We start from the raw sequence: 15,826 nt of genomic DNA on the forward strand, positions 1-15,826 counted from the left end.
ATTTATTTAAGAAATCCGATGTTACCAGATTTTTTATCATTTTTTAATTTAATGTCAATATGGTAGGATTGAGTTTATATATGATTGAAAGTATGATGTACCCGCTCCGACAAATCCTCTTCGTGTAGTAGAAGGTTGGTTTTAAGGCATATAATTGGTGAAGTCGTGTTCTTTTCAAAAAGATAAGTATATGGTTTAATTCATTAAAGGAATGTCAAAACGAGCCTGTATGAAAACAAAAAAAAGCAAAAGGAGTGATTGACGACGTGATTGAGACGTTGAGTTAGTAGGTTATTGAAATTTATTCCCCCGAAAATTACGACAATTTATAGAATAAATCTCGTCCAATATCTGAATATCTTGACAGGTCTAAAATCCCTAATCAGTTTTTTTCCCTACATGATAGAAGCTAGGTGAGCTTAGCCGATGAAGTTAAAAGCATAAAAAAATAAACCATTTAAATAACGGAAGAGTTGAAACTGGAACGACGTGTATTTGTTCTATCCGGAAAATATTGCATGAAAATCGCATAAAACTGAACAATAAACACACACAGGTACAATTTATCTTTGTGATATTGAAATACGATATATCAATTATACAATAAAAGGTTTTATTTACAGCTTTCATTTTAATTGAGTTGATGAAAGTAGATATTTTAGAAACAACATTCGATTCTTTCATGTAGATAAATAAAGAAATAAAATAATGAATCAGAAAACTAGAATAACCGATGTCGTTTGCGAAATTAGCACTAAAAGTGGAAGTGGACCGACCATGTCTGCAGACGGACGGATGGTCGATGGAGGAGGCAGGTGCTAGGGTGGAGACTACGATTAGGTAGCCCTCGAAATAGGCGGCGGTTACCGGATGGATGCGCCCAGTCAAGACTGACATTTTTGGCGCTCACTTGGGGAGGCTTACGTTCTGAAATGGATGGCAACAAGGTGATTAGATAGAAACTTATTAATTAAACATTTTAATAGTTTTCTTATGATAATTTATTACATGAAAGGGAGTTTAAATGTTATATATTATATGCGATATAATAATGTTATATGCGAACATTACATACTCTGCTTCTTCGCATCCAAATTCGTAGAGACGTAATATTATGATGTGTCGGTGTAGTATGGAATACGATTTCAAATAATATTTACTAATTATAAGAGTATGTCCTTTCCAGTGTGTTTACAAGAGACTGCAGCAAGTATTCATACGAAAGAAATTGGGTATGAAAGTAAACTACTAAAATTTATTTTGCATTTAACACAAACTAGTGTAACCAAACTTTGATTTTACCGTAAGTACTTTTGCATTAACTAACTTATGCTCGCGGCTTCGACCGTGTGAAAGTTTTTCCGGGATAAAAATGTGTTTATAGAATATAAACCCTATGTTCTTTCCGAATTCTCAAACTATTTCCATACCAAATTTCATCGAAATCCTTCTGGGAGTTTTTGAGTTTATCGCGTTCAGATAAACAAACGGACATAGCGGAGGACGTTTTTATTTAATTTAGTTTCGCAATTTTATCTATTAAGGATGCCAACTCAGCGAGGGACTTTTATAATATGTAAAGGCATCTAAAGATGGAGTTTAGGTTTTTATTTGTTAATGTTTATTTATAAGTAATTGTTTTTTAGTAGCTACGAAGGCTGTAAACTGATTTAAAATGTGAAGGTTCGTTCTTAAAGAATTAAGGATAGATTTTATTCCAGCTCACATTTGGTCTGTTTATAGCTGACATGCACTTGTATACAACATATACATATAAGTATGGATGCTCGCAGATGCTGCGCCATGATAAGTGCTCAGGTACAAAGCTACTTACTCTACAGAATGGAGATCGTTAGAATCTTTTCATAAAACTTTCCACACTATATGAAGAGATAAATCATTGCAGAACGAAATATGTAACATTAAAGACAGACAATATTTTCTTGCCTCGATAAAATTAAAATATATTAAGTGAGTGCAGGGTAGTATATACTATTATACCTATAAAATACATATGTGGTAATATATACCTGTAACTTTTACGTTATTTCATTTAGGACAGGATCGCAGGATCATTTATTCATGTCCCATACAAATCTCCTAAACCATACCTTCGGGATTGTGCGATAGCCCTAGAATGTGTGTAGGTAATAGATATCACAAAGTGGTTGGATCATAACCAAGACGGACAAACCGCACACAGGACGTGGTCATAAAGTCATGTCCCCGCCGAAAGAGCTCGGAGATCTCGCTCGATCCTTTATTATAGAGATTGCGGTTCTTGTTAGTTTCAACCTAATAACGTAAGCTCAAGATCTGTATCAAGGCCACTTTATATTCCCGGCAATGGCCTAGTTGGTTGTGGAACGGACTGCTTAGACGAATGTTCTCAGGATCAGAATACAAGATGCACACCACTGTCCAATCATGTTTGTATTCTTTATCAATTATCACTTTCTTTAACGGTGAAGGAAAACGTCGTGAAAAAATCTGCATACCTGAGAAATTCTCTATAGGAATTGTGAAACCTACCAATCTGCATTAGGGCAACGTGGTGGTCTAAGGCCTAGTCCCTCTGAGTAGTAGAGGAGGCCCGTGCCCACCAATGGGACACTATATAATACAGGGCTGATATTATTATTATTATTGATACTGTTATATTCCCAATAATTCCGTAAGCAGAATGTAATTGTAATTCCTACATTGATATATTGTTCGCAAGTTAAATGTGTTAGCTGAGGGATGAAGTTTGTCAAAATGGAAAAGTTTTACAACACAGTTAAGTGACTTCTATTACTATTTACTAACCACATGCCCCTGGGAAAGATAAATAGAGACCCGTGATAATATATTGCCTGAGCTGTTTGCGTAATTATCAGTGGTAAAGAGCGTAAATGTCTTAAAGCGAAGATCTTGCCTGTATTATTCATAATAGATATTAAATGAGTTTTAAGGTTAAAGCGGACACGTCATTGGTAATTAACATGGCGGTATAGACAATTATGATTAACGCAGTGTAAAATCATTCAATGAATCACATCATACAGGTGAACTCCAGTTATGTAGAAAAGATAGATGATCTAATGATATCAATTAATTAATGCCTGTCACGATTAAAAATGTATCCAACGACTATGCAGCCAACTAGAATTATTGGTGTCTTTGACAAAGAAACGTGACTACGGTCGAAACATCTCATAAATAAAGTTATCCATATTTCATCAATTATAATTCACACCTGTGACTGAATTTATAGATTTACTGTGTTCCTAAACAGTGCTAAAATATTTCCGCAGCATATGTGACAATTCAACGAAAATATATATATATATATATACTTTTCTATTGAATAATATGATTGAAATGATATGTGTAATCAGATAAGTATGTACAAAATGAAATATTTTCTTTGTATTGTTCTAAAATTGATAATATAAATATATATATAAGAATCACATTCAAACTTTTTGACATTCATTGAAAAACTCTAAATTTTTATGACATTTGAAAAGTTTAACCTTAATATTATTTTTCTCATGCCCGTCTAACGTTGTGACACAAGTTTCTTCATGAAATAATATTTTTTCGTTTACGCAGGTAGGTAACTTTTGTCACTGCCCGCATAGTATTTAAAACTAGACATTTTGTAATGCGTATCTCATGAAATTACTATGATTATGTATGCATTAGCGTTACCGCATCATGATAATCAAATTAGTACTCGAAATTAGTGTTATAGTCTCTGAGGCTTAACTAATTTCTATTAACTACATCATTACTATATAAATCGGCAAGTTCTTACACGTCCAGAGCATAATTTCCAGCTGCGTAAATCTATACTTATAATAAATCTGTAGAGAGGTCAATTCTGTACATGAAATATATTTCCAAAATAACTATCAGGGGGTGATTAGGGATCGATACTGATGCCAAAAATGCAATTAGTAAAATTTTTGTCTGTCTGTCTGTCTGTATAACCGTTATAGAAACAAAAACTACTCGACGGATTTTAACGAAACTTGGTACAATTATTTGTCATACTCCTGTGCTGGTTATAGTATACTTTTCATCACGCTACAATTAATAGGAGCAGAGCAGTGAAGGGAAATGTTGGGAAAACGGGAGAAGTTACTCAATTTTTTTAGCTTCCGTCGCGTGTGCAACCTTAATGGTTAAAGCTACACAGAAATCATGTATGACGGAAATGTTCTCCTTAAAATTATGTAAAAAATATCCCACGACAGCATATGTCTATCTTTTATGGTTGACTCACAATAACACGTGTAACTCCCGATAGCTTAGCAGTTCGAAGCTTTCTCATTATATTTGTCTACTCTTACGTTTATAACACTCTCAGTCATCCCTAATTAAAAAAAGTTAAAATTATTAAATATTCCATAAAAAGAATCATAGAAATCGGTATAGAAACACCAAAGTTATACATGAAATACGCTAATAATAAGCCATCACGCGTGAATACTGAATCATGCTATAAGCTTCCTTCGATTTCACCAGGATCCCATCATCAGACCCTGACAGGACAATCGAACCACCTGCATACCACCATACTTAAAAAAACATCCCGACAAATTGAGCACCTCCTCCATTTTTGAAGTCCGAAATCCACGCGGGCGAAGCTGCGAGCGGAAGCTAGTTTCTAAATATAAGTCGCTCTCGGAGGCGTATAGTGATTCGAAGTTTTTGATAATATTCAAACTCAGCAGTGTTAGCGAGTCACTCGGGACATCAGGTAATTTTCTAACATTGCCTTCTAGAAACATCAGCCACAGCCCAAACCGCTCCAAAACCAAGCTTCACTAAAAATCCTTTGAAGACAATAAATCATTGTCAATAATTATAATTCATATCTATGGATTATATAGTAGTTACGCGTGTTGGTTTCGTGTGTAGCCGGAAAATTCAATTGAATGCCTGCCCTGTTTTGCAGTTTAATTGAACAAAGTAAGCTGCTTGTTAAATAGTTTAAGATCAATTCTCAAATATAAAACGAGCAGCCTTCTTGTCCTTTCGGTGTAGTTAACGAGTATCAAATCTATATACCAAAGACTCACTACGGACACCTGCTGTCCATTGAATATCTGTCTTTTGTTTGATGCAGTTAATATTGTCATAATACGTTTAATTAAACACATTCATAAGTGAAATAACACCGATGATTTACGGCCATTAGGCTTAGACATCTAAATAGAAAAAACAATGTCAGCGATATTGAGTCTAGATATAAATCTTTCCAAACACATCGGGAAACGATTCCTTCATAACTAAAGGAAAGTTGATCGTACGCGACAGTTGTGGAGCATCGCAGCGTCAGCTTTTGATATATAAAGTTTGGAGAGCTCCTTCCAGCGTACCCTGCAGTCATACAGCCAAACGACACGTCAATACGATGCCACTGAATATTTAAACAAAGTACTGCATGTCCACTGAGATTAAACTGTGCTTGCGTCGCCACATCCAAACGGCGATATAGCGTTTATTTTAAATATAATTTAAATGAATTAAGCTTATGATGGAGGGATCTGAAAAGTCAATGAAGCGGTATAAATTGTCGCTTTTAACTTATCATGATTATTCTCATTTCCCAACGTATTAAAACATGCAGTTTAAAATCTGATTGGGGCTTAACTGAATGCCTTGAAATATTTTACATTATGTACATAAATTTGTCTTTATACCCTCCATGATTAATACCTTGTATACGGTACAACTTCTAGCTATGTTTAGCCTAAGACTACGAGAAGATAACTTGTTTTGCGCTACCCCTGAGGAGGTTCTTTGAATTTAAAACTCCGACAGTGTCAATATTCAATATGGAAATTGTGTACGAAGAAAATATTCTTCGGTCAAGTTATTTATAGTCAAGGGAAATATTTTTACAGATAAAACATGGCTAGCTGTTGTTTTATCTTATAAAGTATAAATCAGACATATTAATTGCTTAAAGATACAAATGCAGAGTATTTTATATATAATATTATATACTTAATATGGACTAAAGTTAAGGGGCCCTATTGCATCTACGGTGTCCGCCTTCACACAATTAGAACGTCCGTAATTACAAAAAGGCAAATACGTCTCCGTCAGACAGTATAGGTCCCTCTGCGTATTTTTAATATTCAGTCGTCCAAAAGAGTGAGTATAATTCAGATAAGGGTTTAAAGTCAAACTACAACTAACACATAGTGTATAGTTAATTAAAAGAATATATTTGTTCAACTTTCCCATAAAACAGCTTGGGCGCGGATATAAGGCGTACTACTACTATATATACATTATATATATACTATATATACTATTATGTATATGGAACTTTTGCAGTGCAATAAATGTCTCTAGCTATGAGTGTTGGAAAATAAATAAATATTTAAATAGGTAATGGGAGGAAAGAAATTAGATGTCAGAGATGACAAGTTTATTTAGTCTACCTGATACTTGAGATGATACTCTTTGAAGGCAAGCGGAGCTGTAAAGTGTTAAATCACAAACTTTATATTAAAGATGGGTAAAATAAATGTAAAGTTCTCCGTACAGAGAAGTTTCTTAAATTGCCTCTTGCCTTTATTCCACACACAGATTTGAGTAGTCGTATGTCATGATAATAAAAGATTAATTTATTATATTTAAAAAGGTTCCATACATTTTATAGAAAATTAAAAGTAGGTTAAGTGAATTGGGAACGGCTCCTATGATTCGCCGACTATTCAAGTTACTGTGGAAAATATTATTAATCATGAAATTATAAATAATGTAATTCAGGTAAATCGATTTTTAAAGACAATGTAAAGTTTACTTGTTTTTGAATGGAAACCTAAAATCTATGTTTTTGATAAACGTTCTCAAGAAAAAGGCATATGGTACCGCACGATTCAACCTGAGCCGTTACAATCTCCAAGGATTACTGATTGTGCTTTGAGCAGACAAGAGATAGTGGCAGTAATGAGGCTCCGCTCTGGGCATATTCCGACAAACATGTTTAAGCATCTTATGCGGGCGTCAAACTCCCCAAACTGCTCTGACTGTGGAGTAAGAGATGACGTACTTCATGTTTTGTCGGAGTGTGTGCGGAATGGGCTTCATACTTAGAGCTTTAATGTGGGCAGCGTAAATAGCTTTTTGTCGGTTCCTGTATCGGAAGAGGCTAAGGCTTTATTAAAAAAATATTTTGATTTCATCAAAATTTTATAGGCACGGGTAGAAGTGGACGTACGGAGCGACATAGTCGCGAAATATCGACCAAGCTCCTTAAATAGAGATTTAAAAAAAAATCTATGTGTAGTATAGCCATCTTAGACAATAATATGCTGCATAAAATTGGAATTTGTAAAACTAAATAGAGCCTATAACTATTTCACAATAAAGGCGGATCTATGGATATCAAATTTGTCAATATCAGTTGGAACCACTAGGAACGACGCTAGAGTGGAATATAAAATGGATAGATACATTTAAGTGGGTGTCAAAAACATTACCCTTCCTCGCCGTAGTAGCGTACTAAAAGGGCCGACTCCGGGTAGCACAATGGCCGTCAGCACGATGAGAGTTTTCCGGAGGGCCAACCATTTCCTGATCTTAATCCTTTTCTTCAAGGTTGTCAGTTAAACCATGATTCGCAGGAATTATTAGTGTTTAAAAGCGATGGTGCTCACAATGTTTTTATGTGATGTTGTATTATGACTCACTAGTTGAGAAGTTTGCTATAAAATATAGGCTTGTAAAATTTTCACCTTAAAAGGAAAAAGTAGTTAATTATTTGTATCATTATATCCGTCTTTCTTGTATTTTATTGAATCTATGTGTTAATCTATAATATATATTATTTAATCCATCCTTGTATATAGTTCACATTCTCATAAAACAAGCTGAGTAAATTCGTCGTTCAAATACTTATTTACTTAACAATATCATTTAAGGACACGTTACGACTCTAATATCCTGAGTCCTTTTATTCTTATTTTAGTCCGTTTAGTCCTATCGAGTTTTAAAATATTATCGTGATTTGTGTGACTTTAATCATATTTTTTAAGGAAACTATTTGAAAATAAGAGTTTAAAGTAAATATAAGCCGACCAAATACAATAGTCTCGCTCTAAACTAGTCACAAATAAATGACTAATAAAAAGACTGCGTACATTCGCTGTCTAATATGGTAATTCTCAAATAAAACGTACTTGAAACTTGTGAAAAGGGCCACAATTCATAATGTTATTAACAAGTATCACCGATAACAATATTTTATTATTGGATGCAATAAGTTGCATACAGGATGTGACAGCGGCACGCCGCGCCGTCAAGACACCCATATTTTCCGATATCCTTAAAAATTTCATATTAAAGTACGTACATTTTAGATATATTATTATTAACCGACTTCAAAAAAAAGGAGGAGATTACCAATTCGACGTGATTTTTTTTTATTTAGTTTAATGTTGTTAAAGAAAATCATTATTTTATCATAATACCTATGTTATTATTCCTTCGGCCAGTGCTATGAATTTTTAAATTAACTGATTACTTCCATAATTTTCACATGCTAATAATTTAAAGTATTGACTGCCTAGGTGGCGTAGTTGTATTGCGTACGAGATACCACTACCGCGCTGAAACCTTGGGTTCCAATTCTATTAATAGGCAAAAAGACTTTGGGTTGTCCATCTAGTATTTACTAAACCGAAGTCTGAAACTGTGTGATAAATAAAAATAGTCTCCTGTGTCAAAAACTCTAACATAGCCGGTGAAATGTGTGTGTTACACCGTTGCCTATCTCAGTAAAGGGAAAGGGCGTGATATTATGTGTAATATTTATAAATGAAATGTGTGAACGTTACATATCATAAAACTGTATATAAATATGCACATTAAAACTCAGGAAGTTTCGATGGGTAATCTCGTTATAACGACAGTTTATTAGCTCAACACCAGCTTTAAGTTTGCCTTTTAATTCCCTTTCAGTAATGAAAATAGTTGTTCAAGTCGAGTTCCTTAGCACTGCAAGTTGGTAATGTAAATAATAACTTATTCTATAGTCTAAGGGAGTGAAACGAAGCGGAAACATTTGAAAGAACAATGTAAAACCGTTTGAACGAAAACATAAACTAACTATAAGTTGTATTTATAGTGTAATTTGTTGTTCTCTAATTAAAAATCTAAATAAATTTGAACGTATGAATTATAAATTATCAGTTATTACAATTTATAATTGTAACTTTTCGTGTATACTCATAATAGCTGTACAAAAAAAAAAAAAAATGAAACACTAAGGGCCTGTTTCACAAGTTTTAAGTATTTTTTGAGTTATTGTATTTAACAGCTAATGAACATAGTACTCATTTTCTTACCATATATCTGGGAGCATATATTAGAGTTTATTTGTGTAGTTGTGTTTCGTTTTTGAACGGCTTATACATTTATGTGGCGAGCAGCTTTTTTTTACTCAGGGCCCTTATTCTGTATGATAGTGTAAACGCGTAACGCGGCCGTGTCATGTTATCTTCGAGAAATGTGCGTGGAATGGTATTCTGTAAGCCTAATTTCTATAGTCCTAAACATGATGCGTTGTGTTACGTTCTTGTTACGCACAGTTAAAATAACGTGCGGGATAGAGAATAAGGCTCCTGAAGTCGTGAAATTGACACTAAAAACAATTGTGTGGGTTTTTAATAATACTTCGGAAAATTCTCGAATTATGCGGAAGCTTGCTAAGGCGTTAACAGAGTTGCATTGGACTATTTATATATTAACCCTTCGCAGAGTTCAAGCGATAATTTTATAATATCACGATCCCGGCAAAATTTTTGCGCTGATAAAAAAATTGCGTTGAGACTTGGTATAAAGGTCCAATTGTGCTCATAAATAATTGGATCGTCTGGTTTTTCATATCGGTATTTATAATCTCATAAATATATTCGCATATTTTTCGCCTATTAAGGTTATTCTTGGAATTAGCTAAAATCGTTTGACATCTGTGTGTACGTGAAGATTTTTCTGTTTATATTATTAAATCTTATTATTCTAAGAGAAATAAACCACATCGATATTTGATGTGCGTCAAATTTTATTGTTATATATGATATCGTAATTTGATTTAAAGAACTTATAGCACATTATTTGGCTTTAACTCAGGTTAAATTTTTCTTTGGTTTAAGGCGACGAACTTATTCTAAATGTATTTTACAAGTCACGTAGTAAGTATTAGATAAGTACTTAAAATCATCAAAAACGCTGTCTATGGTAAATCGGCGTTCGTTTATCTTGGTAAGTATGATAATATATACATTATAATAAAAAAAAGTACAATGTCTTTACAACGAGTTGAAGTTTACGTAACAATGGGTATAGATCCCGAGACAGGGATCTACGTTTCACAGCGACTTTTGGAAGGGTCGCACACTGGGGCCACGTACGGTGGGTAATATATTATCGAAGGAGAGTGACAGTTTATATTATAAACTAAAACTACACGGGGTCGATGCGGAAAACCGTTCGAGACACGTTTTTAGATTTTCTCTCGCATATATGTCGAATTTGTCTGAGATTTAAAATCACGAAACGATTTTATCGATTACATAACAGTATTATGTTGTGTCGTTCGCCTCACCAGACACTTCACTGCGCGTTCAAGTGAGTACTGATTGTCGTCTGTCTGACTTTGTTTACGATAAAATAGAGTCAAATGATCCTTTGGAATTGCATTTTATTAAAACGCTTACGTGAAAAACTCGTTGGATCACCGTGAAGTCTTGTGAAGACTATTAACATACAGAAAGAAAGACTTTTAGGAAGGTCTAAGTGAATGTGAACATTAGACCAACCTGATAGCGGTGTAATAAAATTGTCTTCAATTGATATAAGGATATTTTACATATTAATTTAAGGTTGTCATCTGCTTTTCCGGGATTAAGAGTTCATACAAAAACACGTAAACCCTTTATTTACCTCCACTACGGCCGTGGGGTGGCAACGAAGAAATACTAACCCGCTCTTTTACCTCAAGGGGACTATAAGAGACGACCGAGAGTAGTCGAGCGCACATATTTTGCACGGATAACTGTGTTTACGCTTTTTAGTTTATCTAATTTTTTTTATATTTTTATTATACAATGTTTTATTAGCTGCAACTTTCTGATAGACGCACAAGGTTAGGAAGAACTAGAAATGCGGTGAAAATTCTATGAAACGGTCTTTACCGATAATTATGTATTTTCTTACTAATTTTACTATATTTTATACCGAATAATAATCAAGGCAAAATACTAGTAAATAATATTAACAAAAAAAATTTGTATGCTATTTATTTTATTATCTTGCTTGACCGTGGCAAAATTCGACACGGGATTTGGTTTCTAATACTGAATTTCTGGTAAAATTTCGATTCGCACGTCGTCGACGAAACCTACATTGTTAACAAGGTCTTTTGTAAGGTATCGACATGAGACCCCGCAATTTCTTAAATTTATATAAAATAAGTTAGTGCGTTTTTAACCACAATATACGCTGTTACATTAATCTCGTTTCCGTCATACAAAAAATGTATCTTTTAGATACAATTAAAATATTTCTCTACATATTATTGGTTTAGCATATAACACCTGTGATGTGAAATTTCGCAATTCCAATACTATTACGGTAAAGATATTATTAAAATCGCTAAACTTGAAATCTACATCCATACTTCTCGATGTCATGATGCTGAATGGCGTCGGTAACAATATGCATAATTGTAGAACTTTTACACTATATACTATTAACTACGCACAGATGAACAGATGAGGTTAGTACGGAATATAGTCTTAAGTTATTTCTTATGAGTAGAAATTTTGTTATTTATCTTTTTAAAAATAATAAAAAAGAACAACTCATCACCATACTTTACCTTTTTTTGATCTTGACCAATCGTATTCGTGGAATATCCTTTTCGGCTTGACACAAAATTTCATACTCTTGTCGTAACATAATACGGAACAGTAGCTACGCCAGCACACATCTTTACTACAGTTCATGTGTTATAAACTTTTTAAGCAATTGGTAACCCCAAAAGAAAGTACAAAACTCACTGTTCGAGATTCACAGAATTTCACTTAATGAAAACAAAGAATATGGGTGATTTAAAAGGACACACTTCAGCTGAGAACAATTAAATATTCATCCCAGTTGCAAAATAGTTGAAACTTATGAAACGATATTGGTATTTTTGAACGCAGTACATTATTTACAATTAATTTCATTATATTACGTCTTAAAAATATGGCTATCCTACTGTATAGCACAATTCTTTTTGCCACTCTTTGAAAGTTAAAGACAAAATTGACTTTAAACATCGACTCAATTTCAGGAAGTGATTCAGTTTGAATTGAACATTGGACCTTTGTTTATGTCCAGCGGCTCTTACATTCGTTAAACATCTTTACGTTATAGTCTGTTTTCAAAACAAACCGGACAGTAGCGACAAAACAATAGCGAACAAATCTCATCAGTTTGTGTCTAGCCCCGGACCATCGTAACACTGCCATTTTATGGATCTAGTAAGTTGAAAATAATATCTAAACGTGTTTCAGGACAACCGGGTATTTATGTCATAATTTCAATTTGCAGATCATCGCAATATTATATCTAAGCATTACGAGTTGTAACATTCAATGTCTTCCTATAAGCAATGGATTTACAGTAAAGTTCAATCCATTATCAGTGAAGGAAGATGTTAGACCCAAATCATTTGGTGCGTTGTTCGCGAAAATTCCTCAAGAGTCATCACCCGAAGCTACTATAAGAAGGGAAATGCTATCCAGTTCATATATCCCTCTGGATCCTGACTTAGGACCAGGATGCACGAATCAAATAGCGAGAATAATATATCCATATAGAACTGAATTTAACGGTTCCATGAATTGGGACAATGCGAACGTTATTAATTTGCCGATTATAAAGCAATCTATCGACGAATACAAGATTCTAGTGGCAGTAGCGCCGCCTAATGTTAAAATTGGAGGAGAAAATATGCCTACTATTGTGTACATAATATTTCCTGAAGACGATACAAATGGATCAAGTTCTATGAAAATACCTTCAGTATATTTCGTTAATAAAGGCGACAGTTCCATAAATATTGAAAGGAAACAGGATATTGATCCTATATTTATAGTGGATAGTAACCGCACTGTAACCGGTCTGAAGAGTAGAGAAATAGCAAAGTTTGTTAAATTTAGAAATAAGTTGATTAATAGGTACGGTTACAATGTGGATAATTGATGGAAGTAAACTATTATTTAAGTATATGTATTTTATTGTCATTATTTCCGTGATCCTCAGTTTTATTTTTGTTTCGGTAGATTTTATCTTGCGTAAAATCTTGTTTGTTCCCTTTTTTGCTACTATTTACTTTTTTGTTTTAATAAACAAACCCCGAACTAATAAGGAATTGGAATATATGGAGGAAGAAACTGATAAATTGCATATAATATATTATATTGTGAATATTATTATGTGTTATGAAAAATCATTTTGTCTAACTGTGCTTTAATCTTACTAGTCTTACTGTATATCAACAGTAATGTAGTGAAGTAAAATCTCAATTCATTATTGAAAAAAAAAATAATCGTATTGCCAGTGGTAGCTGATTAAAAAGATTTAATAAAACCAAAATAAAAACGCTTACTTAATATATTTAAATGAACCGACTATTGCTTTGAAAATTTGTTAATTACTACGCGATTTACTACTTACTATGATTTACTACGCGAGTTTGCCGAAGGTAGAAGTTGTTCTGGTCAACGATCCATTTCAATTTTTAATATTGTGAGTTTCGGAATACAAATGCTGAGTTGTGCAGTAAAATTATACACTGTCAGTAGTGACATGCAGTGAAATACTAGTTATATATACATTATTGTGGGTACACGGGCGACGCCACGAACAATACTTAGTAATAAATAATAAACAGCTTAGCGGCATATAGTGGGCACCGCTGTAGAGCACCGGATAATTACGTTCCTCTATGGAAGGGAAAGATTTCCAGTCAGGCAGATGTTGCGCCGCCACAAACAGAGTGATTTAAAACACAGCTTAGTTTTGTAAACAATCTTAAATCAGCTCAACGCTCGCTGTTCCGTTCTGTATTCCGTTTAATTCTGATGGTACAAAGAAATGCCTTTACATTATACATTAAAAAGACTTTCGTTGAAATGCAAACCTTTTTTAATTTATTTGACCATTGAATATGAAAGGAAGCATGTCGATAATGTTGACGTCATTACAATTCCTTCCTATTTTCCGACACTATAGCTGGAAAATTGAATTTTTTATCAAACTCCACCTTTGTAGTAATTTGAAATAACTTTTGCATTCTAGCTAAAGGAAAGTATTATGTTGGTAATAGCAAAATAAAATTTAGGAAAAACATTCATTAATGTTATTTCATGTAAGCATCTTTTAGTAGAGCTCAATGAAGGAGTGAAATATGTCGTTGACTTTACGACAGTAGGACTTTAAAACTCAAAACTTAAAAGGACACTTTTAATTTTTGAGTTTTAAAGTCAGGTAAATATAATATCAAACAAGCAAGCATAGATACGTATAAAAACTTACAGAGTGGACATCTGAGACGTTAAGAAACCTTGACTCTCAAGAGTTTGGTCTAGATTTCCTTTTATCCCCCATGGGGTAGGTAGAGGCTTAACTTGTTCACATACTTTTTATCAAGTGTATTCCGTCCCATGATTGTGATAGCGGGCAAGCCTATCGCCATATCGCGCTCAAAGGCCAGACTCCAGGTTGATACTGAGAAGAACAACTCATCACTCCCTGACCCGGACATCTAACCCAGCACTGTAGTCGTACCTTAATTCAAGCACCGAGGTAGTGTAACACATTTTTGTAAAATTGTACAATTACTTGCATGTAAATTAAGAAAAGCCATGACGAAATTGATTGTATGCACGATGATTTAATTTACTTTTCTAATCACGTCAAGTATCAAGTGTTTTGCAACGATACGATTTTGGTGCATTAAGTACTTTTTGTCTAAACTAAGTGTTTTGTGATCTTGACCACATTGGTAAATAAAACGACGTGACAAGTATATCTAAAAATCAACACTGCAATGAATTATAATTAAACAATGCATCAGTTGTCCCTGATGAAACAGTCAACTGAAAAGGTAGGCAAGGTGAGGTTGAAGTAGGGGAGAGATGTAGTGTCAATAATGTCAATCTTGAACAAATATATAATAATAATATCAGCCCTATATTATATACTTGCCCACTGCTGAGCACGGGCCTCCTCTACTACTGAGAGGGATAAGGTCTTAGTCCACCACGCTGGCCTAGCGCGGATTGGTAGACTTCACACACCTTCGAAATTTCTATAGAGAACTTCTCAGATGTGCAGGTTTCCTCACGATGTTTTCCTTCACCGTTAAAGCGAACGATAAATTCACAAAGAATACACACATGATTTTTTTGAAAAGTCAGAGGTGTGTGCCCTTGGTATTTGAACCTGCGGACATTCGTCTCGGCAGTCCGTTCCACACCCAACTAGGCTATCGCCGCTTAACACAAATAACGAACATTGAATTTATCATACTAAAAATTATAATTTTTCGTTCTTGATAAGTTTAACAACTATTAGTTAAAAAAATTGGTTATCAATTTAATTCGATGTCTATAACAGATTATAAAAAAATATATAAGTAATATTATGTACAAGGTTGAACAGGTGCTAGCTAAACGGTGCATTGCGTGTTGAACTATCGGCGTCAAAGCTTATTGACTGTTAGGAAATGGAACCAATAATGAATTGCGCTAGGTGTTTGCGC

The 15,826-nt window shown here is 33.9% G+C and overlaps 2 protein-coding genes across 5 annotated transcripts in view; one reads left to right on the top strand and one right to left on the bottom strand.

The window, feature by feature from the left end:
• Positions 1 to 15,826, bottom strand: part of LOC115442884 (frequenin-1) — a 192,901-nt gene that overhangs the window by 7,541 nt on the left and 169,534 nt on the right. The window contains exon 1 of one of the 4 annotated variants that reach the window (XM_030168070.2): positions 11,891 to 12,149. The exons of the other annotated variants lie outside the window; for them this stretch is intronic. Coding sequence (XP_030023930.1) covers positions 11,891 to 12,017 — 127 coding nt within the window. The 5' untranslated portion in view covers positions 12,018 to 12,149. Of the gene's footprint in view, positions 1 to 11,890; positions 12,150 to 15,826 lie in introns of those variants that run through there. 4 annotated transcript variants of the gene reach the window in all.
• On the top strand, positions 12,394 to 13,289 carry LOC115442883. Its single transcript, XM_030168069.2, has 2 exons — positions 12,394 to 12,539; positions 12,610 to 13,289. Exons 1-2 carry the CDS (start codon positions 12,531 to 12,533, stop codon positions 13,261 to 13,263), a joined length of 663 nt encoding a protein of 220 aa, XP_030023929.2. The 5' UTR covers positions 12,394 to 12,530; the 3' UTR covers positions 13,264 to 13,289.

The sequence above is a fragment of the Manduca sexta genome, chromosome 27 (assembly GCF_014839805.1).
Source record: "Manduca sexta isolate Smith_Timp_Sample1 chromosome 27, JHU_Msex_v1.0, whole genome shotgun sequence".
NCBI lineage: Eukaryota > Metazoa > Arthropoda > Insecta > Lepidoptera > Sphingidae > Manduca > Manduca sexta.